This window comes from Xenopus laevis, chromosome 5S, assembly GCF_017654675.1.
Source record: "Xenopus laevis strain J_2021 chromosome 5S, Xenopus_laevis_v10.1, whole genome shotgun sequence".
In the NCBI taxonomy this organism is placed as follows: domain Eukaryota; kingdom Metazoa; phylum Chordata; class Amphibia; order Anura; family Pipidae; genus Xenopus; species Xenopus laevis.
Genome location: NC_054380.1, coordinates 97754349 through 97779008, shown reverse-complemented (window position 1 = coordinate 97779008; position 24660 = coordinate 97754349). Strand labels below are relative to the sequence as shown.

The 24660-nt window shown below is 36.5% G+C and overlaps 1 protein-coding gene across 4 annotated transcripts in view; it reads left to right on the top strand.

The window, feature by feature from the left end:
• Nucleotides 1-24421, top strand: part of ect2.S (epithelial cell transforming 2 S homeolog) — a 40703-nt gene extending 16282 nt beyond the window's left edge. For 2 of the 4 annotated variants that reach the window (XM_018264519.2, XM_018264518.2), the window contains 13 exons: nucleotides 1667-1797; nucleotides 1918-2037; nucleotides 3118-3186; nucleotides 5581-5691; nucleotides 6356-6452; nucleotides 9000-9081; nucleotides 9611-9689; nucleotides 12458-12577; nucleotides 14085-14223; nucleotides 15860-16014; nucleotides 18109-18216; nucleotides 20380-20523; nucleotides 23471-24421. In XM_018264519.2, coding sequence (XP_018120008.1) covers nucleotides 1667-1797; nucleotides 1918-2037; nucleotides 3118-3186; nucleotides 5581-5691; nucleotides 6356-6452; nucleotides 9000-9081; nucleotides 9611-9689; nucleotides 12458-12577; nucleotides 14085-14223; nucleotides 15860-16014; nucleotides 18109-18216; nucleotides 20380-20523; nucleotides 23471-23560 — 1445 coding nt within the window. In that variant the 3' untranslated portion in view covers nucleotides 23561-24421. 4 annotated transcript variants of the gene reach the window in all.
• Nucleotides 24422-24660: the final 239 nt, after the last annotated feature.

Here is a 24660-nt window from a genome sequence, read left to right as displayed (position 1 = left end):
AGTTGATTTCTCCTACATCACAATAAGAGAAAATGACAAATGTCATAGAACAAACTCCTATATATAAACCAGTGAAGTACAGCCAGTTGCAAGCTCTGAAGCTAGAAATTTACATCTTAACAAAAGAAATGAGTTCCTACATTATCGTTATTACTATAGGTATGGGACCTGTTATGCAGAATGCTCGGGACCTGGGGTTTTCCGGATAACGGATCTTTCCGTAATTTGGGTCATGCCTTAAATCTACTAGAAATTAATTTAAACATGAAATAAACCCAATAGGCTGGTTTTACTTCCAATAAGGATTAATTATATCTTAGTTGGGATCAAGTACAAGCTATTGTTTTATTATTACACAGAAAAAGGAAATCATTTTTTAAAAATTTGGATTATTTGAATAAAATGGAGTCTATGGGAGACAGCCATTCCATAATTCGGAGCTTTCTGGATATCGGGTTTCCGGATAAGGGATCCTATACCTGTATCTAGATGTAATATTTACTGAACGCGCTTATGTGCAAAATGGAATTCTTCTGTTATTTAGTTCATTTTGAGAATGTACCAACATGCATTCATTGCATATCTAAGTTTATGAATATCAAATCGGCATCTATAGAGTTTAATAATACATCTTCTAGTGTATTCACACATAAGAATGGAGCTCATCAATGAATGTAGAGCCAGAAGCTATAATTCAGCAAGATTGTACTCAAACTTGTTTTTGTGTAAACTATAAGAACAGATTTAAGGCAAATATAAATTGAAATTTGATTAAAAAAAAAAAAAAGCAGTCTGGCGCAAACAGAAGAATTCTTCAAATGTTAGTTTTAACTCCCTTATTGAGAATCATGCTCTCAGCTTGATTGTCCAGATACCTTTGATATTAATGAGTAAAGCTTTTTTGCTTGTGGGATCAATTCTTTTTAAGCTTAACTTTACGCGAACCCCCCTTTAACGTTTTTGTATGTTATAGAATGCCCTATTCTTATTTACTCCAATTGTTCTTCCTTCCTTTTTTTAGCTTTTTAATTATTTGCCTCCGTCCTGCTTACAAATGGAAGCACTGACCCAGATGGCCACCACTACCTGGTTGCTAGGGTAAATTGGACCCCAGCAACCATATAGCTGCTAAGTTCTAAACTAGAGCTGCAGCACATAAAATTAAACAATTAAAAATAAAAAATAAAGATCAACTGTAAATTGTCTCAATATTACGGTCTGCGTATTACTAAATTTTAAAGGTCAACCTCCCTTTTATGTGGTTATGAAGAAATATTTATAAAATATTTTATTTTACTGTATGTATATGTACGCACAAGTACATACTCGCCACTAATTTTTAAAACCATTAGGCAGGGGTGCAATGAGGTTGTGACCACAAAATTCACATAGACAAATACAAGAGTCCTCTGCACTCAACCCATTATCAATATATTAAGGACATTGAAACATTTTGTGCCTTAAGCTACTAAAAATGCCTTACCCTTTAAACAATACAGAGATTTTGTCCATATATTGCAATATATTTAAGCTGGCCAACTACGTCAGTCACCCCCAGTATGGCCAAGGTTAATATATATTAATCTTTTTATTACTTTGAGAATAATATCATTATAAAAAAAATTTACAAATCCCTGGTAGCTTAACATGCTTTTCTAATTCCTAGATACACCGAAAATTATAAAGCCTTCAAAAGTATCCGCTCCTGTACCCCAGCAATCTGCAAGGTGGCAAGTTGCTATGGAACTGTATCAGACTGAGAGTAATTATGTTGATATTTTAACTACAATTGTACAGGTAAGTTCTATATATAGTTTTGTTTTTATATGAAAATCTTAAAATCTTATGAAATTGATGTAAACATCTGTTAGTTCATTGCAAATAGTTCTTGATAATAATCAGTCATTATTTTGACAGCTTTTTCAACTTCCATTGGAGAAAGAGGGGCAGCTAGGAGGCCCAATTCTTGCTCAAGAAGAAATCAAAACGATTTTTGGCAGTATCCCAGATATTCTTGATGTTCACACTAACATAAAGGTTACATGTTTTTAATTTAAATACATGTTATTTCAACATACATGTCAAAATGATTGCAATACTTGCTGATTGTATATTTGCTATGGTTCTGGGGCGCGCACAATTTACTGCAATCATAGTAATGATTGAAGGATACAAAATATATTAGACCCCCCACAATTAAATCCCACATTTTTTTTTCCCTTCTTGCTCTTCTTTACAGAAAAAAAACCTGCACCAGCCCAAGGATATTTCTAACTAAACCCTGCCCCACTGCCTAAAGGTGTTTCCTAAGGCTTCTTTACTTACACATTTGCCATGGCTGGAGAATCTAGAGACTTGTTGGGGCCTCTAGACTAGTCATTATTCTCATAACATTTAAAGAATGAAATGTCTTCATGTTAACACCAGGACCCTTGCTAGTGCACTCGCTTAGGTAATTGCTTCAATAAGCTACCCAGACTAGTCTGATTTTATGCCAGACATATCCATGACCATAAATATAGGTTTATGATGTAACCAAAGCATTCATACTGAAGACATTTGGGGGCAGATTTATTAAGGTTAGAATGGTAAAATCGAGTTCAAATTTAACTCGCATGTAATTTGAGTATTTGAAATTTATCACACCTCGACCATGGAAACCATTCTAATTCGATTATTTGCCACCTAAAAACCTGCCGAGTTAATTTACAAGTAAAGTCCATTGAACCATTTGAATATGTTGATTGCCTTCAAATTTTCGGGTTGGGACTATTAGACTATTAGATAGAATATTAGACATTTGAGTGTTTTCATAAATAACCTCCGATTCGAGACGAGTACATTTGAATTTGAGTACAAAAATTAACATCAATTTGAAATTCAACCTTATAACAAAAACATCCCACAAAGTTGTTTATGCACGCTTGGATGTTAGAACCACTTTCTACTATCGGCAAATATGTAAGAGGGAACTTGAACTGTCTATGCTTTTTATTATTATGATTATAGTGCTTTAAATATTTACAATAAATATGTGAAAAGAGCACAAGCAAAAAAATTCTCTTATATTTGGTATGTAATGTTCACGTGATCTTCAACAATTCTTTTTTCTTCTAGGGTCACCTGGAAAAACTTATGATTGACTGGGCTGACAGCAAAAGTGTTGGGGAAATTATCCTCACCTATGTAAGTTTAATGTAAAATGCATGCTTTCACAACGTTACAGTTCTGTTCAGAATAATAGCAGTCTGACATCACTAACCTGATCAATGACTGTTTTTGGTAGAAATTATATTTCTACATGGCAAATAATTTACTAGTAGGTGAAGTAGAGTAATAAAAAACCAACAGACCCAATATCATCATTGATATGCGTGCTAATTCTGTGTAATTCATTGAGGCTTGTTCCAAATAATAGCAGTGAGGCCATTCATTCTGTGAAAAAACAGGTGTCAATTACGACCCTTATTTAAGGAAGGAATGAGCAAATGTTGTGCATGCTGGTTATAGTGCATTTCTCTCTGAAAATCAGAGTAAAATGGGTTGTTCCAGACATGTTCAGAAGAACAGCATTCTTTGATTAAAAGGTTGATTGGAGAGGGGAAAACATATGAAGTGCAGCAAATGATAGGCTGCTCAGCTAAATTGATCTCAAATGCTTTAAAGTGACAACCAAAGCCTGAAAGACGTGGAAGAAAATGGAAAACTACCATTCAAATGGATAGAAGAATGGCCAAAATGGCAATAATCGGCCAATAATCCGCTCCTGGAAGATCAAAGAGCGTCTAAAGTTACCCATGAGTACTGTTACAATTAGAAGACGCTTATGTGAAGCCAGGCTATTGGCTAGAAGCCCCATTGTTGGAGAAAAAAAAAAAACGGGCTGAAGGGATTACAATTTGTGAAAGAACACATTGACTGGCCTAAAGAGAGATGGCACAACATTTTGTGGACTGATGAAAGATTGTTCTGTTTGAGTCTAGGATCTGCAGACCGTTTGGATGATCCCCAAACACTGAATTCAAGCCAAGTACACTGTCAAAACCGTGAAGCATGGTGGCACAAGCATCCTGATATGTTTCTCATACTATGGTGGTGGGCCTATTTATTGCATACCAGGGATCATAATCGGTTTCAATAAATCAAAAAACTTGAAGAGGGCATGTTGCCTTATGCCGAAGAGGAAATGCCCTTGGAATGGGTGTTTAAGATAGGCAAAGACCCCAAACACACCAGTAAATGAGAAATATCTTGGTTCCAGACCAACAAGATTGATGCTATGGTGTAGCCAACCCAATCCACGGACCTTAATCCAATAGAAAACTTGTTGGGTGACCAAAAAATGCTGTTTCTGAGGCAAAACCAAGAAATGCAGAACAGGTGCCAGAAGTTGGTGGCAACCATGCAACACAGATGTACAGTAGTTATCTTAAACATACAACTAAATATTAAATGATGAAAAAGAAAGCAAAATCTTAAAATATTTTTCAGTTTATACAGTAAATGTTTGTAAAGAAGAATGCAGACACTATTTTTTTTGGAACAGCCTAATAATCTCTTTTCTTCACTCTTCTATAAAGGAATAACGCAAATTTGATACATTTTTCTTCGCTTTGATTTGGAATAGAATGTGCAATGTTCCTAATGCATTTTTGTGTATGGAAATGAAAGCTACTATAAGGATTTTGCTCGTTTATGCACTTTTTTTTAAACACAAGGCTTTTATTCTGAACACAACTATATACGCTTGCAGACCTTTTTACACTAAAAGCATTTATAGTTTTTGCGAAAAAAATAAAAATCTTAACTGTTAAAATCACATAGCTTGCCAGATCCCCGTATCACACCAACTAACCTAATTATGCATGCAAAGTACCCTTTCCTAAAGAGTAGATCATGTCCCCAACTTTCTTTATCCATGAGCCACATGCAAATGTTAAAAAAGATTGAGAGCAACATAAGCATGCAAGTAGTTCCTGGAGGTGCTGTGACTGGCTATTGGTAGCCCAAATATGATCTGACAGCCTACAGGAGGCTTTATTTTGAAGTACAATATAAATTTGCCTTCAAGCCAGGAATTCAAAAATGAGCACCTGCTTTTTAGATGGATGAGAGATAGAGTCCTGCAGCAGGTCGAGTACCTGTGGGTTATCCGCAAAAAAAGTGGGCATCCTGCAGAATGAGGGGAGGATTTACAGGTGCTGGTTTTCTTATCTTATGTAATATTGTCTCTATTTTACTCCTTTTCAAATTTTGCCAAAACTTTTTCTGTCCCGCCCACTTTTGATGACGTCACTTCTGGTTTGCAGCACTATCACTTCCTGTTTGATGGTGGTTGCGGGTCGGGTTTTGGATAAAGCAGTTGCAGGGTCGGGTGGTGGATCAAAGTTGGGGTCGGGTCCGGGTCTTAGAAATTGTTTCTGCGCAGGACTCTTAACGGGAGCAACATCCAAGGGGTTGGTGAGGCACATGTTGCTAGTGAGCCACTGGTTGGGGATCTCTGGGTAGATAGACTAGGCATCTTGTACCTTACTCCCTCATTTTTGCTTTATATGTTGAAAAATACAATTTCTGTCTTAGTCTAAAGATCTAGTGAAAATCTATCCACCTTTCGTCAACTTCTTTGAAATGAGCAAGGAAACTATTATAAAGTGTGAAAAACAGAAGCCTAGATTCCACGCTTTTCTAAAGGTATGTGTGCTTTATATAAAAAATGTTTTTCTTAAAGATTCTGACACCAGAATTTAAATCTCTGTTTCCTTTCTATCATAACATTGTCCTTGAATGGCATTTATAATTTTGCCTTAAAAGTATTTGCCCAATGTTTCAACATTACCTACCTTATACCCCATGTCCTTCTGTGAGGGCACTGCCATATTTATGCAGCAGCAGTTTGTTTGCTTTAGAAACGGACAGGTTGGGATGGGGCAGTCAGGTTGGCAGAACATGACCTATAAGTAATGTATATTAATGCTTTAAATAGTTTTTATTTTAGTGTCAGTATCACTTTAAAGCTTAAGTTCTTGTGATTCATCTGATAAGTTGTAAAAATATACTTGACTTAACCACATCTAATGGTTTCTTCTTTTATGTGCATACTTACTGTGCATACAAGAAAGAGAAAGTAGGCTGTAACTTCTGAATCATTAGAAAGGACCCCTCAATATACTTTAGAAAGTTTCCAGTATAAGGCGCTTTTCTCCCAGCCCACTACACATGTACTAAGTTTTGTTTTGCCAAAATATTATATCACCTCTAAAAAGCAGGTTTATGAAAATACCATTGTGTATTACACGTCAGAATACCTTATAAGTCAATGATCTGTCCAAGTATAACTTTGCTAATATGCTTCTAGATCAACCAATCGAAGCCTGAATGTGGACGACAAACTTTAGTTGAGTTGCTCATTAGACCCGTTCAACGGTTACCAAGCGTTGCTCTTCTTCTGAATGGTAAATTGAGTATTTATATGTTCATGCATTGTTGATTAGTACTTACAGTACTGCCCAGGTTACGAAATCTCTTCTGCAGCCCATGCTGTATTTTAAACTTGCTATGGGAATTACATTGCTAGTGGTGCATGTGTAACTACCTGAAGGCTTAATGGCCCTAAATCTTGTTTGAGAGCCCAGTAACATCTATTTATATCACTACTGTTTAATTCCAATTTTTCTTTCAGTTTTGTACAGAATCTTGACCACTCTTTTCATATGCTTTCCTAATTGTCTAATGGGTATAGGTTTTATTCTTATGACTGTGCTGGCAACTAAACATTTCACTTTAACTTTACCTTAGCTACCACTGTATAAGGTGGGCTGGTTACCACTTTCCTTTCTATCATTACTTAGGGTAAGCAGCTGTCTTAGTTAATGGAAATTTCCACAGGGAAACAACTTGTTTTCTAATACCTTCTGCAAATAGCTACCATACAAAACATTACATTTAAAAAAAAAAGGATTTTTAATTACATGGTTATAATTGTCAGACTGCTTTGTCACCAGAATATACCCATGCAAACCCCATATAGTAGTCAACTATTTACCTCGTAATATTTTACATAGACTGGCATCTCACTGCATGTCCGTATGCAGTTTGCTACGATGTTTAACTACCAGTTCACACAATCACTGTGTGGGGCTTTGTTGCATTTAGCCTCTAAAAAGTACAAACTTTTACAGCTGAACATAGGGTTAGATATAAATTATGGAAGAATATAATATAGATTTTTTTTTTTAACTTGATATGGTGTTGGTCATTAATTGCATATATCTTAATAACCTGTAATATCTTATATGATCATCCACATGAAAAATGCTGTTCAGGGAGCCTAGAGTGATCCCCAAACTTTTGTCTGTCAGCGATCTTCTCTTTGTGAACTGAAGACCAAAAGTTTAAATCATTTAAACCCAATAGGACTGTTTTACCTCTGGTAACAATTAATTATATCTTAGTTGGGATCAAGTACTGGATAATGTTTTATTATTACAGAGAGAGGAAATAATTTAAAAAAAAAAATTAATTATTTAATTAAGACTGAGTCTATAGGACAGGGGTGCCCAAACGTTTTGCAATGAGGGCCAGATTTGGTGAGGTGAAAATGTGTGGGAGCCGTCCATTCAGCCGACATTCTTTGAACCATTAACATTAAATTACAGGAATCGAGTAACCGTAGCAGTAATATTTGGGCACATTAGTGACATGATCTGCCACTTGGCTATACTGCTGTCTGTGTGCTGAAGGTGTTGGCAATAGATACGTACTGGAACGTAGTGATGCCATTCTTCTTTAGTTTACTGTACTGGCACGTCAGTACATCTATTGCGCCTTCAGCCCTAAAGAAGTATGCGAAAACAGCGCGTCTCTACGTGTCAGTGCGGGTCTATTGCCAACACCTTCAGCACACAGGCAGCAGTATAGACCAAGTGGCAGATCATTTCCCTAATGTGCCAAAATATTACAGCTATGACTAAGACACTTGTGCCGGAGGGTACGAAACGCGTAAGGTGGGCCATGTGGGGTCAGTATGTATCTAATTTTTAAACATGAATTCTAATAAATTATTTTTACTAAACACAAGCCTTGGCATATATATCTGAATAAAAACATTTTTCCTTATTGGTTGCCTTTGGAACCGGGGCATATAAAGCACTGCGTATCTTGACAGCGCTTTATAAATAAATGATGATGAAATAAATGATGATGATATCCCTCTGTCTATGGCGAAAGACATAATCAGATGTATGGACTTCCAATTATGCAATGAGTTATGCTATAGGCGATGGCCTTCTCTTAATTTGGAGCTTTCTGGATAACGGATCCCATAATGCATTATAAAGGGATCAGTATGCTATTCTTCTTAGTCTTAGTTTTGAAGCCCTTCATGTTAATGTTTGTAAAGGGGCAGAATTCCCCTTGTATAACTTGAATAGGCCTTGTGTTGAGCATACATTCTGTCTAATCACAAAAATCTGATTTTTTCTTCACCTAAAAAAGACAAAACGGAAAATTAAAGCTATTCTGGTCTTTTCACGGTAGATAGATTACCCAAATAGAACCCCCACCTCACAGGTGAGTTGTTTTAATATCCCAGTTTAGCTAAAGAAACCTCAGCAAAAAAGTTTTTGTGATTTAAAACAATAGACAAAAAAAACCCCATTTCAATGCACTTATGTAGTTGCTTGATAGTCTCTCTCCTCATAGTTGAATTCTTCCATTACCCTTTCCAGTTTAGTTTATGCAATACAGTACTTCACTTGCATTTAAGTTTTTCTTCTAAAGTGCACAACCTTGCGTTTATCTACATTGAACTTGCCACTTTGCCCCCAAAATCTCCAGTTTGGTCAAGTCACTCTTAAGAGAGGATATTGCCTATTTAAGTTGAATAGGTTTACATATAAACAGCCTGACCAGTTTTAAAAAAAATAATGTTTTGCATAGATTGTTAATTAGCGGTCTCCTGTTTTTTTTTTTGTTTTTTTTTTAAATGTTTGTTGTTGTAGATCTTAAAAAGCACACGGCTGATGATAATCCAGACAAATTGATGTTGGAGAAAGCAATTGATTCATTAAAAGAAGTCATGACGTAAGTTAAAGCCTTCAGTATTGGCCTCTCTGGTACAGACCTGCAGGAAAGCATGGGTTAAAAGGACATGCTTGCTGTCATTGGTACATGCCAAACAATCATTTGTGTGGACTGTCTTTCAACGCATGTTAATCTTTAGAAATAGCAATATTTTTTAATGAAGTATCTCAAATGGCAATCTTATCCTCCCAAGGTTATTCATTAGCAATTTTGCAGTTCTTGCTAACATCTTACCTTTTAGATGCTGATGCAAATTGTATTTATAGGAGGAATCCGAAGCAGTAAGGTGTACATATAAACTTGATTTCAAGTAGAGGCACATCCACACGTTTGTTGCTTTCCATGTTGGGCATGGTAGTTGTATTTAATACCTGTTTCAAAGGGAACTAAAGTCTAAAATAGAATAATGCTAGAAATGCTGTGTTTTGTATACTAAATAAATATACTGTTTGTTAAAATACATAAATGGTGCTATTAAATGGTGCAATACTGTAATGACTGAATACATTTAACTGTCCCTCCTCTGAAGGCACATTAATGAAGATAAAAGGAAGACTGAAGGGCAGAAGCAGATTTTCGATGTTGTCTATGAAGTTGATGGATGTCCTGTAAGTATTTAGCACATCATGTTTCTGGTGCAGTATTTATTACTGATGATTTATAGGAGAACACATGTCTGGAAAGATTTTTGGTGCCTCTACAATTCACCTAGATCATAAACAAATTGTGATTCCTATTGGGGAAGTCATCATCTAGACCTATTTCATGGGATCCTTGTGAAGACCTAGAAAATAAATCTCGTCCTTATTTCACATTAGCTTAAATATATGTTTTCATATATGTCCCTTTATATCCTGTTTCAAAGTCGTTGGCTACTCCTAAAGGATTTTTTTAATCCATTTCCTACTTTATTACACCTGACAACATCATAATGAGGAACTGACCCCGTACAACAACTTCCTTAGAAAGATGAAACTGATGACCCTGCACGCTCCATATTTGGCAGCATCATTAAAATCAGTGGTAGCTTAGAGATGTCATCAGGAATCATAAGGCACATACTACCACGTTAGCAGAACAAAAAATTTTGAATTATATAAACTAGGTGGTATATTTATTAAAGAATGAAGTTAGAGATCACCACAGTCCGCTAAGAGTGAAATCAAGCCTCTCCATTTATTTCTATGGGATTTTTACAGGTGAACTTTCACCCTTTGATAAATACGCCTTTAAAAAACCTATAGGAATGAATTGAGAGGCGGTAATTCACTCTAGCGGACTGTGGTGGTCTTTGGAAACAGCACCACACCCCTGTTCCACCCCAGTCATTCCCCTCTATAGTCTAACCTCACCTGCTAACTGGCAAGCCCCGGCTGTGCCTCTTCGTTACACTTTAAGGTCTTTTGGGGCCCCATTTGCCATTGGGGCCCCCTACCAGCAGTTCCCCCTGGCTGGTTTATCGTTCTGGAAGTCAGAGCTGCCTGGAAAGTGATATTTGTTGTATTTTCAGCAGAACCTCTTTTGGATTTATATTTAAAATATTGTAGGGTTTATATGTAATTTAATCCTCATGCAAATGTACTTGATTTATAACTTATTTTGGAATATATATATATATATATATATATATATATATATATATATATATATATATATATATAATACACAAAAGCCATGAATATCCTGTAAATTATATCCTTCTAAACGGTGAGTTCTGATGTCATCAGTTATAAACGGTGAGTTCTGATGTCATTTCTGTCACATGACTCATTGAAATTTGTGTATTATAATAAATAAAGTACCCCCAATTGTAAAATATGAGGATATTAGAAGTTACCTCGGAGTTCCATGACCTGCATATAAACACTCGGCCTTGTGTTTTTATATGGTCATGAAACTCCTCGGTAACTTATAATATCCCTATATTTTATATTTTACAAAAGGGGGTACTTTATTCACTATATATATATATATATATATATAGAGATATATATATATATAGAGATATATAGAGATATATATATAGAGATATATATAGAGATATATATAGAGATATATATAGAGATATATATAGAGATATATATATAGAGATATATATATAGAGATATATATATAGAGATATATATATAGAGATATATATATAGAGATATATATATAGATATATAGAGATATATATAGAGATATATATATATATATATCTCTATATATATCTCTATATATATCTCTATATATATCTCTATATATATCTCTATATATATCTCTATATATATCTCTATATATATCTCTATATATATCTCTATATATATCTCTATATATCTCTATATATCTCTATATCTATATCTCTATATATCTCTATATATATATATATATATATATATATCTCTATATATCTCTATATATATATATATATATATATATATATATATATATATATATATCTCTATATATATATATATATATATATATATATCTCTATATATATATATATATATATATCTCAGGAGTCTTTTGTACAATTTAGAACCAAACTGTTGAAAGATTTGTGTCTTGTTTAAAACAACCAATTGTCCTGGTGTCTGCATGTGTATGGTAAGCACTTCCAGTGATTGGTCTGCCTAAATTTGGCCATCTTATACTAATATCAACCAATTATACTGCAGGACATCTTTGTGGCCAGTATTAAAGCCAGTAGTGAAGTGCTCCGAAATATCATTTGCTACCTACAGTGAAATCTTGAGCATGCAGCTACACTAAGCAAATGTGAAGTTAATTTTAGATGCTTGCAATTATACATTGCAAGCAATAATGACTGCATGTGCTTAATGGGTAACAATAATCACAAATGGTTTGTTATTACTCTGGGAAGTTTTTACTTCAGACTAGTTTTCTAGGGGCTTGAAAAAGAAGCAGGATATTAAATATAAGAGAAAAAAAAATAACATTCTATAATAAGTGTTTGCTGACCCATACAAAAAAAATCTGATGCATATGATAGAAAAAGTAATCTTTACCAGTATTCTGATTGAATCGGACTCCTGTTGGTATTCATTTGAACAAACTCACATTAATCGAGTATAAAGTTTAAAATTATCTCCCACCAAAATGCCGTTTTTTGTACTTTATGTGCACATTAGTATTTGCTCCTGACATTTTGCAAGCTTGATGGAAGTCCTTTCTTTAATTAGAAGGTCAGTAATGATTTGTGGGTTTGCCACCTGACCTGCAGTCACTGAATAAAAACAGTTCTGGGCAGCAGGGAATGGAAAATACAGTTAGAATTTTCCTTTGAGTTTTTAAGAACTTCAACTTTGACATTTATGCAGCACTTGGGCATTAGACATATTTAATACCAAATGTTTTTATTTCATTGTTCTAGGCAAATCTATTATCTTCCCACAGAATGTTAGTGCAGCGTGTGGAAACAGTTGCACTTGGTGAAGATCTTTGTGATCGAGGAGAGCAAGTTACACTTTTCCTGTTTAATGACTGCCTTGAGGTACAAACTTCTGAAAAATAGTATTTAGATTGGGTGTGGTGGAAAGGAACATTTTATAATCTGTATCGCCTGATTTTTAGTAATTTACTATTAGGGATGCACCGAATCCAGGATTCGGATCGGGATTTGGCCAGGATTCGGCCTTTTCCAGCAGGAGTTCGGATTCGGCCGAATCCTTCTGCCCGGCCGAACCGAATCCTAATTAGCATATGCAAATTAGGGGTGGGAGGGAAATTGCGTGAATTTTTGTCACAAAACAGAGATACCGTTTTTTTCTCCTTCCCACCCCCTAATTTGCGTATGCAAATTAGGATTTGGTTCGGTATTCGGCCAAATATTTCGCAATGGATTCGGCGGTTCGGCCGAATCTAAAATAGTGGATTCGGTGCATCCCTATTTATTATTATTATTCCTGCAGGGAAAAAGAGTAAAAAATATATTTTTTTTACATGTTAGTAAATCTGGAACTTGTAAATGTGCCCCCATGTCTACACATTCATTTTACGCACCTATGTTCCTTTACTTAATCACCTACCCAGAATTTAATACAATAGACTTCAATCGTGCTCTAATACATGGTTCCAAACGCATACTAGAAAATGTGTGTTCACTCTGTATATTGATATGCAAACAATTTAAGCGCTCACATATTTTGAGCCACTATTGCTGTTCTAAACCTCACTAGTGATGTTGCCCATAGCAACCAATCAGATCTCTTATTTTGTTTCCTATCTTGTAGGTGACTGTTAAAATGTAATTGCTGCCCGGTGATGTTTGTCTCCAATGTTAATAAATAGGCCCTGAAATAGTTGCGCAGTGTCACATTCACATAACCTCAAACATGCACCTGCACATTTAACGTGTACCAATATAATATTGCTTTTACTTCACCGTTGCACTCTTTTTTTTTTTTCTTCATATTCTCCAATTCCCATACTGCTACTAGCTTTTAAATTAGAACTAACCCCTAGCTCCATTCCACCACCTTCAATGCCCGCTTCACTGTCCCCCCTCCAGGCTCCTTCACCACAGCAGCAATTCTTCTGAGAAGTCCACCTGTATCCTGACCTGCTATAAATCTGCAGACTTGCACAGCGGAGTTTAAAAGCATCAGCTTCTGTCTCTCTCATCCTCTTCTGTCTGTTTCCGATTGGGATCTTGCAGGAGCATGCGCAGTAGAAGCTGTTTCAGGACATAGATTAACTGCAAATGCTCCTCCAAGAACTGTGTCGCAGCAGAGACGATGGTGCCTTTGAGCTCCACTACATTACTCTATTTATAGCAGGTCAGAATACAGCTTGACTTCTCATAAAAATAGATGCTGTGGGGAGGGAGCTTAGAGGGGGGTCAGTGGAGGAGGGTTAGGGTTTAGTTCTCCTTTAAGATCCCATTTATGTTCACTTTTAGATTTACAAAAATGCATGTATATATTAACCCACTCTCACTGCTCACAATTTTAAAGATCCCACAGTATGATTACATGTTCTCCGTTCAATTTGTCTTCCAGATTGCAAGGAAGCGGCATAAGGTTATAGGTGCATTCAAGAGCCCTCATGGGCAAACCAGACCTCCTGCATGCTTGAAACACATATACTTAATGCCTCTTTCACAGATTAAAAAAGTTCTTGACGTCAAAGAAACTGAAGGTTAGTTTAAAGTCTTCACATATGTTTTCTGGGTTTTGCCCTGGAATCTACCTGAGCAACTGTTGATATAAGAAAGGGCGATGGGGTTTCATAAATGGACCCACTAGGGTGTGTTATTCCAGATTGAAGTTTGGCATGCCATTTGTACACTAACTTTGGACTAAGTCTATCTAAGTATGATGGTAGATTAGGCAGAAGCAAGACACACGTTCATCCTTTTTCTAAATGAAGCTTACCTGTTAGTTGGTGCAAAGAAAGGTTAAAAAAAAAAAAAACCTGAAACCATCTCCACTTTGCCTCAAGTGGCCGAAATATTCCTTCCTGACTCCAGAAGGGAAGTTTAAACAGTCCCTGGATCTACTTTTTACTAAGAACTAAGTCTCACTTGTGACATAGGCATTCAATCCTTTTATTTGTTAAATGAAAATTAAAAAGGTAATTTATTTAAAAAAAAAAATAAAAAAAAAAGTCATGGCACACACTGATGCGATATTGAGTATGTGGGACCCATACACAGGCTAATCATTTGGTCTGGTTTTTACACATTGGTGTTTGGCATTTCAAATAATTTTTAGAGATATTTGATGCACTTTATAAAGGCATGTAACGATTCATGTTATTTGCAAACCTGCTATGAAGGAATGTATTGCAAAGTGTCTAAAGCACTTGTTAGGCATTGGATGAAAGCTGTGTATCAGAGTTTTGCCACAGAGCTGAATTACTTTAAGGGTCTGGCCACACGGGCAGATTCGGGGAGATTAGTTGCCAGGCAACAAATATCCTCTTCTTCGCGGCAACTAATCTCCCTGATCTGCCTTCCGCCTGCTAAAATGAAAATTGCCTGGAGGCAGGCACACTGAGCGCTTCGCAATTAAGGGCGACTTCAGAAAACAAATCGCTCCGTGTGCCTGCCCCCAGGCAATTTTCATTTTAGCCGGTGGAAGGCTAGAGGAAGAAGAGGAGATTTGTCGTGGCGACTTATCTCCCTGAATCTGCATGTGTGGCCAGACCCTAAAGGAACAGTAACACCAAAACATTAGTGTTTTAATGTCATGAAAATATAATGTACTATTGACCTGCACTGGTAAAAAGGGCGCGTTTGCTTGAGTAACACAACTATAGTTTATATGAACACTCTATGTAGCCATGGGGGCAGCCATTCAAAGCTGAAAAAGGAGAAAAGGCACAGGGAACACGGCAGATAACTGATAAATTCTGTAGTATACAATGGGATTCTTCAACACTCCTACTTTACTATGTATCCTGTGCTTGAGTGGCTGCCCCCATGGCTACACAGCAGCTTATATAAACTATAGTTCATGAAGCATACACACCAATTTTACCAGTACAGGACAACAGTACATTTTATTGTCCTTTCTTTAAAACATTTTCATTTTTTGGTGTTACTGTTACGTTAAGGTTAAAGCTGAACGTACAGTTTATTAATACCGCTTAATCTGAACCACATTATTTTTGCTGTTAAAATGTGTTCACAGCTCCATTTATTCTCTTAATGTCGAATGCGGTTTTGTGAAATATATTTAATCATTGTTTATAATGAGCATACCCTGAACACTGGTTCAAAAATGATTTCTTGGGTAAATGTCTTCAAAATGTTTCCTTTTAAATTCTGCAGAGTGCCATAATGCATTTGCATTGGTAGTGCGACCTCCAACAGAACAGACAAACCAGTTATTTAGTTTCCAGCTGACAACAGAGGAGCTTCCTAAAGTGGATTGGCTGAGGATGCTGTGCCGGCATGTAGCCAACACCATTTGTAAAGCAGATGCTGTAAGTTCTCTCCTACTGCTTTATCAATATGACTGTGTTCCTTAACCCACTGTACAGCATTCTAAATATGCAATTATAACCATTCAATTAACGGTTATAAATATAGATATGCAATACACGTTCTATATTGGTCTACTGTTTCTTTTATATATTAAAAAACAATAATATACTAGTCTCAACTTTTTTTACGAATGCCCAATGTAATGTGCCACGTTAAAATCCGTTCAAATGGAACACAGTTTATAAAGCATTTTAATATTTAAGATATTTTGTGATATAACACTGTTGGAAGTATAAAGGGTTGACTACTTTTAACTTTATCCAGCAGGAGTCTCTTCTAGAGTTTTGAGGCTTAATTTTTCATGGAATTTTATGTTCTCACTTCTAATCATTACAGTGATATGTGTATGGAATATGTGTTTTCTGCAAACATGAATGATCTCCCTCCTTCAGGAGTCATTAAAGGACATGTAAAGCCTACATTTTCCTGTCATGTATATAAGTTGGGCATATCTTCCCCACCCAAGACACATCATTTGTACTGCATATACCCCCCATTTGCCAGCGCTATCACATTTTCCTAAAACAAATAGCAGCTTTCACTCTGCGCCCATTAACCCTCTGACACATGATCCGTAACATTGACATCTGCAAACAGAGCATGTATGCTGTAAAGTTCACACAATGCAGAATGCAGGTTTACACAGGCACAACATATTTATAATATTATACTGATAAAAAGTTCTGCTGTGGTTGAGCATGGTAATGGTTAAGCTGAGCTCAGGAGAGGTGGTTAGGAGATAAAAAATAGGATCAGACAGCTAGAGCAGAGTTTCTATGGGGACAAGAAATGCTATATCTTCATTGGCTGTTAGACTAGAGGGTGTGTTAGTAATCTGGGCCGAGAAGAACTGAGCATGCTCATAAGTCAACAGCCAAAGTACATTCCTGAGGGAGGGGGAAGAGTGGGTTATAGGAGGAGAAGCATTTCTAAGTGATTAAGGGGATGCTGCAGCCTTACTGTTAACCTTTTAACAACCAGAGTGACAGTTATCTAAAGATTTCAAAGAGGCTGTTCACCGATTACATTTTTGTGGTGGAGGTTTACATGTCCTTTAATTATCCCCCCCGGTATGGATTTGATAGTCCATGTCCGGCCTCATTTGGACAGCCTGCAATAGACAGTTGTCGCCTAAGCAAGCCTGACTTTCTTTTCTGAAAAAGATAGACTGTACAGATTTATATAATTTAACTCTATAGGGAAATCTCTATATGAGCTCCCCAGGGAGTCTCATTGTGAATTATAAGTAAGGTAGATAAAGGGTTTCCCAAAGAATACCAATGGAGACTGTAGGATTATCATTCAGCAAATATAATGGATCCTTTGTAAATATTGTTGGTCATTTTGATTTACCAGTTACAATCAGGAAAAAAAAAGTACCATATTTTATTAATATGGATTTTTTGTTATGCAAAAGTCTGGTTAATGGATGTTAGGTGGACTTGATCAGCTATTAGGAAAGGCTTTCTGAACATTCTGGTAAGCCCAGTGTATAATAAAAATTTAACTCTTTGGCAAAGATAGACGCCTGTTTTCTTTACATATCGGGGGGGAATAGGGTAAGACCTCTGAGAATGCAGTTATCCAGGGTTAATTTTTTTGTGCAATGCCATAAACATCTGCCACCTCACATGTACTGGGAGAAAACCGGCTCTATAGAATATCATTCTACTGTATAACACATCTGTATTGCAGTCTAACTGCAATATAAAGGAAGATGAGAATGAGGTGGTGACACTTGATAGGTCTTAAACATACTGTTTATTCCTTTTTCCTGGAAATCCAATCTTTTGTTTTGTGTTTTGCCAATTGTAAAAACAGAGAGAACTTTGTTTTCCTGAGTAAAAAACTGCGCAAATGCATTCCTTTGTATGCCTCCACTTGATGGCAGTAAAGGTTTAAATAACACAGCATAGCTATATTATTGCTTAACAATCTGTTTAGCAACAGTCTGTAAAGATATTGCCGTTTTGCCTGCTTTTTATTTATTTTTGGACAGGATATGCCCTTTATTTACATGATTTTGTTTCTAGGAAAATCTGATTTATTCTACTGATCCCGATTCACTGGAAGTGAGCACAAAGGATGTGGACAGTACATTGAGTAGAGCATCAAGGGCCATAAAGAAAACTTCTAAGAAAGTGAGTCCATCTGCAATTGATTTTTATTGTTCATTAAAGATGTCATTACTTCAATCTCTTATTCACATAAAAACTCACTTCTGCAAGCTTTCCAGCGCATTCATGCAGTAGCAGCTATGCAGAATTTATTTAATCACCATGGTGAGACTTCATCTACTCAGCTGTATGCCTGAAAAAATGGTTGCCATCATTCACATCAAAAATATATTGAAAATGCTTCCCCACACGTAATAATGTAAGTCACCTGTAGGAAAACATTTGCAGCTTAGTTTTTCCCAAAGTCACCCAAGTTTCCTTGCAAGGCAACTCCTGTGACTTCAGAAACAACCAAGTGATACATAGTAACACCAATATCTTTTAATCTATTATCTATCACTATGCTGCTTTATAAATATAAACCTTGCATCCCCTTGCATTACACTTACACAATGTGTTTTCTAGCTCTCCTAAAAAATTCCAAAAATCTTACCAGGCACCATACAGACTGACCCGCTCTGCCTACTCACTCCTGCATTGAACCAAAAGTCGGTAATAGCTTTGTAGTGATGGAGCTTCAGCATTTGGCATGTGCAGAGTAAGAGTTTGTAGTCTGTGGCACATCTCTCCAGCACAAACATACGTTTTGACTGCAGACTTCTATCCATTCGGAGTCTCGATGATTTCTGTTTTACAGCAGGTTTAGAAACTTCCTGCTGAGCTAGGAAATTGCTTTTGTAAGTGTAATTCTAGGTTAAGCAATTGAAAAAGTGAAGGGTCTGTATGATGTACCCATTATTATAACATTTCCAATAAGGATTACTTTGACGCGTATTATCGTGATGAATAATACTCTGAGGAAGTGCCATGGGGCACGAAATGCGTCAGTAGTAAAGGCTTAATGCACTGAGTCAAAGCTGACATGCCATTAATATTTGTCAACAAATAAAGTAGCTTTTTATTCATCACGATAATACGCGTCAAAGTAATCCTTATTGGAAATGTTTCAAAGAGGCTCCGTTGCCAGGGAGCAGGATTTTGGACACATGATCGTCGGGAGCCAATTGGGGAGCTTTACACTGGTGAGAGAAATCCATTATTATAACAACATAGATTGTGTACACTGTATTTTATTCAAAAAATAAAAATATTGGTGTTGCTGGTGTAAGGAGATAGAATAAAGTTTAATTAGCAGACATCAGGACGTGTCTGGTTTTCAGAAGGGTGAAGTATAAAGGGGCAAAAATAGAGAATTTATTTTTGCTGTGTAAATAGTTGAACTTTTCTGTAGTGCAGCCAGCAGGTTGATGCTAAGTCCACCTGTGAGCCTATGTTAGACAGTGCCTTGCTGAGGCAGCAGCAGACTGAAGTGGCCAGTGCCTTGGGGGAAGGTTGATGCAATAGTCCTATAAGATACACCAACAGTAGTGTTGTTAGCCGTCTTGTTGGGGCTTCCTCAACTACGGGACTATTACCCCTGATTTCTGCGGTGTCCTCGCATACAAGGCCCAAGCTTCTCATGTAGGCTCTCCTTTAACCTACTCCTGAATGTTTACTTTCCTCTCTGGTGTACAATCACCTCAGGGCCCTAGCCTGAACTAATACTCCTTGTTGGGACAACAGGCTGTCTGTGCTTGCCTGCCCTCTCTATCTTTCACTCCTGGAATGAAATTACATGCCCTTACAATCAACTGGCGAGCCCTGCAGTACCACCCTTCCCCTGAGGGACTGGTCTCATCAGTCTGCTGCTGCTTGTTTGATGTTACAGGCCAAAAGATGAAGTGCCTCAGCAAGACATTGTCTGGGACTTGGAGCTACCTGCTGGCTGCACTACAGCTTAGCTTAACTATTTACATAATAAAATTCTTTATTTTTACCCCTTTACACTTCTACCCTCCTGAAAACCAGACACGTCCTTGTGTGTTCTAATTACACTTTATTCCATCTCCTTACACTGGCACTTTAATGGACTTTAGCCAAACATTTTTGCAGGCAGAGAAAGGGTTCACAGGCACATGGGTATGTAGAAATGCCAGACACTATTGAAGCACAGAATTGCCACATAATGTCTAATATTTGTTTCTGGAGCAATGATGTTTTGGTTTTCCTTTAACAAATACACCTTAACATGTTCATTTTATATTGCCCGAACCCCAAGTTACTTATGAATCTATCTTTTATTTTCAGGTTACAAGAGCCTTTTCGTTCACCAAAACTCCCAAGAGAGCTATTCAGAGGGCTCTCATGGTACAAAATGCCGATGGCCGAAGCCCTGGCACAAGCAGTGAAGGTTTTGCAAGCTGCCGTATGCCAAGCACCACATCTCTTGCAGTAAGTATCCAAAATTTGTGTAACTCTTTCCTAGATAATGACTGGTGGGCAAGTTGCTTTGCAAAATAATTTTCATTAATTTAATTGAATGTTCTGGCAATATTATGATTTTCATTATTTTTGCTCTCGGAGGATAAAATACACACAAAATATGGTTACATTTTTATCCTGGCTAGTTATGTAAAGATGCTTTTTTTTAACTTCTCATTCATTCCTGTTTATAGATATCTCGTTCCTCCTCTACCTTCAGCATTAATGGACCAAGCAAAATCCCTAGTGTTCAGCGATCCAATTCTCTTGACGGGAGCCCTAGATCCCGTCCTGTTCTTTGCCCAGGCTCCCCTAGCAGCCCCATGGCTCATTCTCTAAGAGGGACAGCCAATCAGTCCAGCCCTCCATTATCTCCTTTCATTGGGAAGTTTTGCAAAACCCTAGTTGTTCCACAAAATAGAACATCAGGGTGTACAGGCCAGAGTCAACAAAGCGACGAATCTCCCTGCGTCAAGAAATCATTGAGCATGAAAAGGGAGACTGCGCTCTGAACTGTATTATGTGAGCCTAATATAAATTTTCCTCAAGTTATATCACCAATGAGCAGTTTGCAGTTGCCTGCACAGTGGGGTGTTAAACCACTTAAGAATAACCCAGTTTTTTGGTCTTTCTTTCCAAGGGATTTGCGTTTAAGCATCTTTAGGGAAACCTATCTCATTCCATTATAATGTATCACATAAAATTTAATTCAGTTAATGGTCTGTATCTTTTTGGATCATGTTTGATTCAAGTTGTTTTCTCCCCTTACTAGCTACTTATTCATGGAGTGAGTCCAGCTACTATATGTTGTGGCTTTTTCAGATAACCTGTCCATTAGTGAGTTGAAATAAAAATGCATGCAATTCTGGCACCTAAAGGATTAATGCAGCGTGTTTATATAGAGGTGCCTTTCCTGAACTCAGAAAATATATTTTTGGTGTATCTTTTGAAAATGTTATATAATCTGTAGGACACATTCTTAAGAAATAGCCCACCTAAACTTGGAAAGAAAGATTGTCTTTATCACACGAAGGTTCACAAAATGTTTGCTGGGAGTTGACTGTCACACTTTTTCAACCTTTTTTTTCCCCCATGTAAAGCCTTTCAATGGTATTTGGCTTAAACAAGTGTGTTTTGCATGAAGCTTAATTTTTAAAAATGTTTATATAATCCGATTTCGGGCATCATTTTATTTATTCAAAAATCGGCTGAATACATATTTAACACAAGTTCCCATTGTTTTACCCCAAAAGGCAAAGTACACCTAGATATGAAGAGCTCTTGGTATACAATAACTGTTCTGTGAAGTGTAAACAAACTTGAGCTCCACTATTCTCAGCCATTTTCTTGTGTACCACTGCTGCATCTGCTTGTGTGTAGTAGCGTGCAGCACGTGCAGGAAAATGCCTCCTTCTGTATTTTTGGGCTGACCTCTGCTGCATTTGCAGGCAGATCTAATACGAATCAATTGAGATGGGGCACAGGATGGATCCACCTCTCTCAGCCTGCTAAAAATATGCAAGCTGAGAGCAGCGGAGCCTATGCTCCATGTGCCCATGGCCTTAAAGTGATACTGACACTAAAAAAGTACTTTTTAAAATATGAATGTACATTAAAAGTTACCTATAGGTCATGCTGGTTGTTTTTTGCTGAGAGGTTTGTTTTTGTAAGTTATTGTTAGTTGAAGTTCCTAAACCTGACTGTTTTGCCAACCTGACTATCCCATCTCTGCCTGTCACAGTTTCTAATGCAAACAGACTCCTGCTGCACAAATATGGCAGCCCCCCTCATAGGCGATCACAGGGAGTCAGATAGGTAATGTAAAAGATTTATGGCAAAATTATAAGAAGCATGCAGTCAGTTTTTGATGATGTAAAAAAAGGTTACATTGAAAGGTAGAATCACTGGGGCTGCCTAACAATTTGGGATCCCCCAGTCTAGTGAATCCTCCACTTCATATCAATCCACTGGCCTGGGGTTATTTTTTCTGAGACTATGCTATTCCCATTCAGCTGTGCCATGGCAATTTTAGTGATTAAAATCTCTGGATGGGTGCAGAAAATATTAACACCCCTATTGATTTTAGCTTTAGTTTCTTTTAAAAGAAAGTTGGCAAATGCTGTTTTATAATAGTGTGGAAACATATGTATACAATACAACACTAGTTACTAACCTATTCATGATTATTTGTCACTGTGTACTTAGAACGTCGGGCACTATTGAGCACGGACCACATGACTTAAAGGGGACCTGTCACCCAGACACACAAAGCTGTGTAATAAGAGTTCTTTTTAAATTAAGCACACAATCCAAATTCTTTTTTTTATATTAAAACATGCATACCTGTTATAAACTTGTTTAAAAGTCTCAGCTGTCAGTCATATTGCCTGCCCCGCCTCTATGCCTTAGGCATAGAGGCGGGGCAGGAAATTACTTTCACTTTCCATTCTGCACATCCTAGATGTCACTGCTCCCCCCGCATGCTCCCTCCCTCCTCACTATCTAATTGTGTAGCCAGTGAATGTGCATCAGGTGCCCCATCCTGGCACATAAACAATATTTTGGCATGATGCAAAGCTTGTCTTAATAACTGTGTTAACAAAATGGCTGCTGCCTACTTGCTGTGATTGTGAATTCCAAGACCAAGGTTTAAATATTTTTTTTTTAAGTGCAAGTGAAGTTTATTTTGCTTGGCTAACATCATAAAATAGGATTTGGAATTATTTCTTAAGGTGACAGGTCCCCTTTAATGAGACTTTTATGCAGAGACCAGGGAGAGATGATTAGCTTTGAATTTAGAGCAAAATGCAGGGGAATTACACAGTAGGTCAACTGTTGCCTTTAGTGCAGTGGTTTCTTTGGAAATTCAAAGCTCACATCTTATTATTATCCTCTTTCTTTTAAAATTCCTTTTCAGGCTGTTCCATCTCCGTCCCTGGTAAACCTGTCATCCTTGTTTGAGAGGAAGTACCATACATTTAGCCGATCAACGACGCACCTTATATGAAAGTGCTGAAATCCTTCTCTTCCTGCAACTGACACAAGCAGCTGGCTGTTAAAAGACTTATTTCAGTTCCAGCACGGTACTTAATAGCACTTCATAAAAAACAAAGATGAAGACTTTTTTTTTTTTTTTTTTTTTTTTTTGATATAATAAAGCTAGACTGAATGTGTAATTGGCATTGTTTTATTGTGCTTTTCCATTTGGTATTCATTTATGTGTAATATATGTACATGTTCTGCCGTAATCTATTGTTAGTAATTATTTGTAAGCCATAAATATATATGGATCTTTAGAGAAAGAAGTTCAGTGAATTCTTGAGTAGATAAAAACAGTTCATGTGACGGTTTGTTTTTTCTTGTTTGTTTTTTTTCTTTTTGACACTTATTTCTTTCAAATAACATTCAAAATCAATCAAAAGCCCTTTGAGGTATATTTTTCAGGATTCGTCTGTCTAAAATGGAGAAAACCTCATTTAAAATTAATTTAAAAAATAAAACATTTAGAATCACTGCCAATTTTACGTTTGCTGAAATGTTGATTTTACTCCTATTTATTTATAGCCAGAAGATTTGGTTTTTAATGCAAGAAAATTGTGGTAATGATGATCATTCTCACGCTCATACACATGGCTTTCTTTCCTCATCTCCACACTACGTTTTTCTTGTATATTTATTGGGAGACTGAAAGCTGTCGACATATCAAGGAACGCAAACTGCTTGATTTTAAAACGGTTTGTAAAAAGGCAAAAAAAAAAAGACAACTGTATCTTGTTTGTAAATAAAACTTGTAAAGCCAAACTTTTCTTTTGCATCGAGAAATTATTTTACTTTAAACCTTTTAATATTATAAAACATAATATATCTATGCAGGTATATCTATAATATTTTCCTTTACATCTTTTTCTTCTCTGATGTGTTCTTGACCTGCTTAGAGTTGTATGTTTTTTTTTTTTTGTTTTTTTTACCGGTCAGTCCCCCAATTTATCCAAATAATCCTAATTTTAAAAATGTAATAATAAAACAGTAGCTTGTACTTGATCCAAACTAAAATAGAATTAATCCTTATTGGAAGCAAAACCAGCCTATTGGGGTTATTTAATGCTT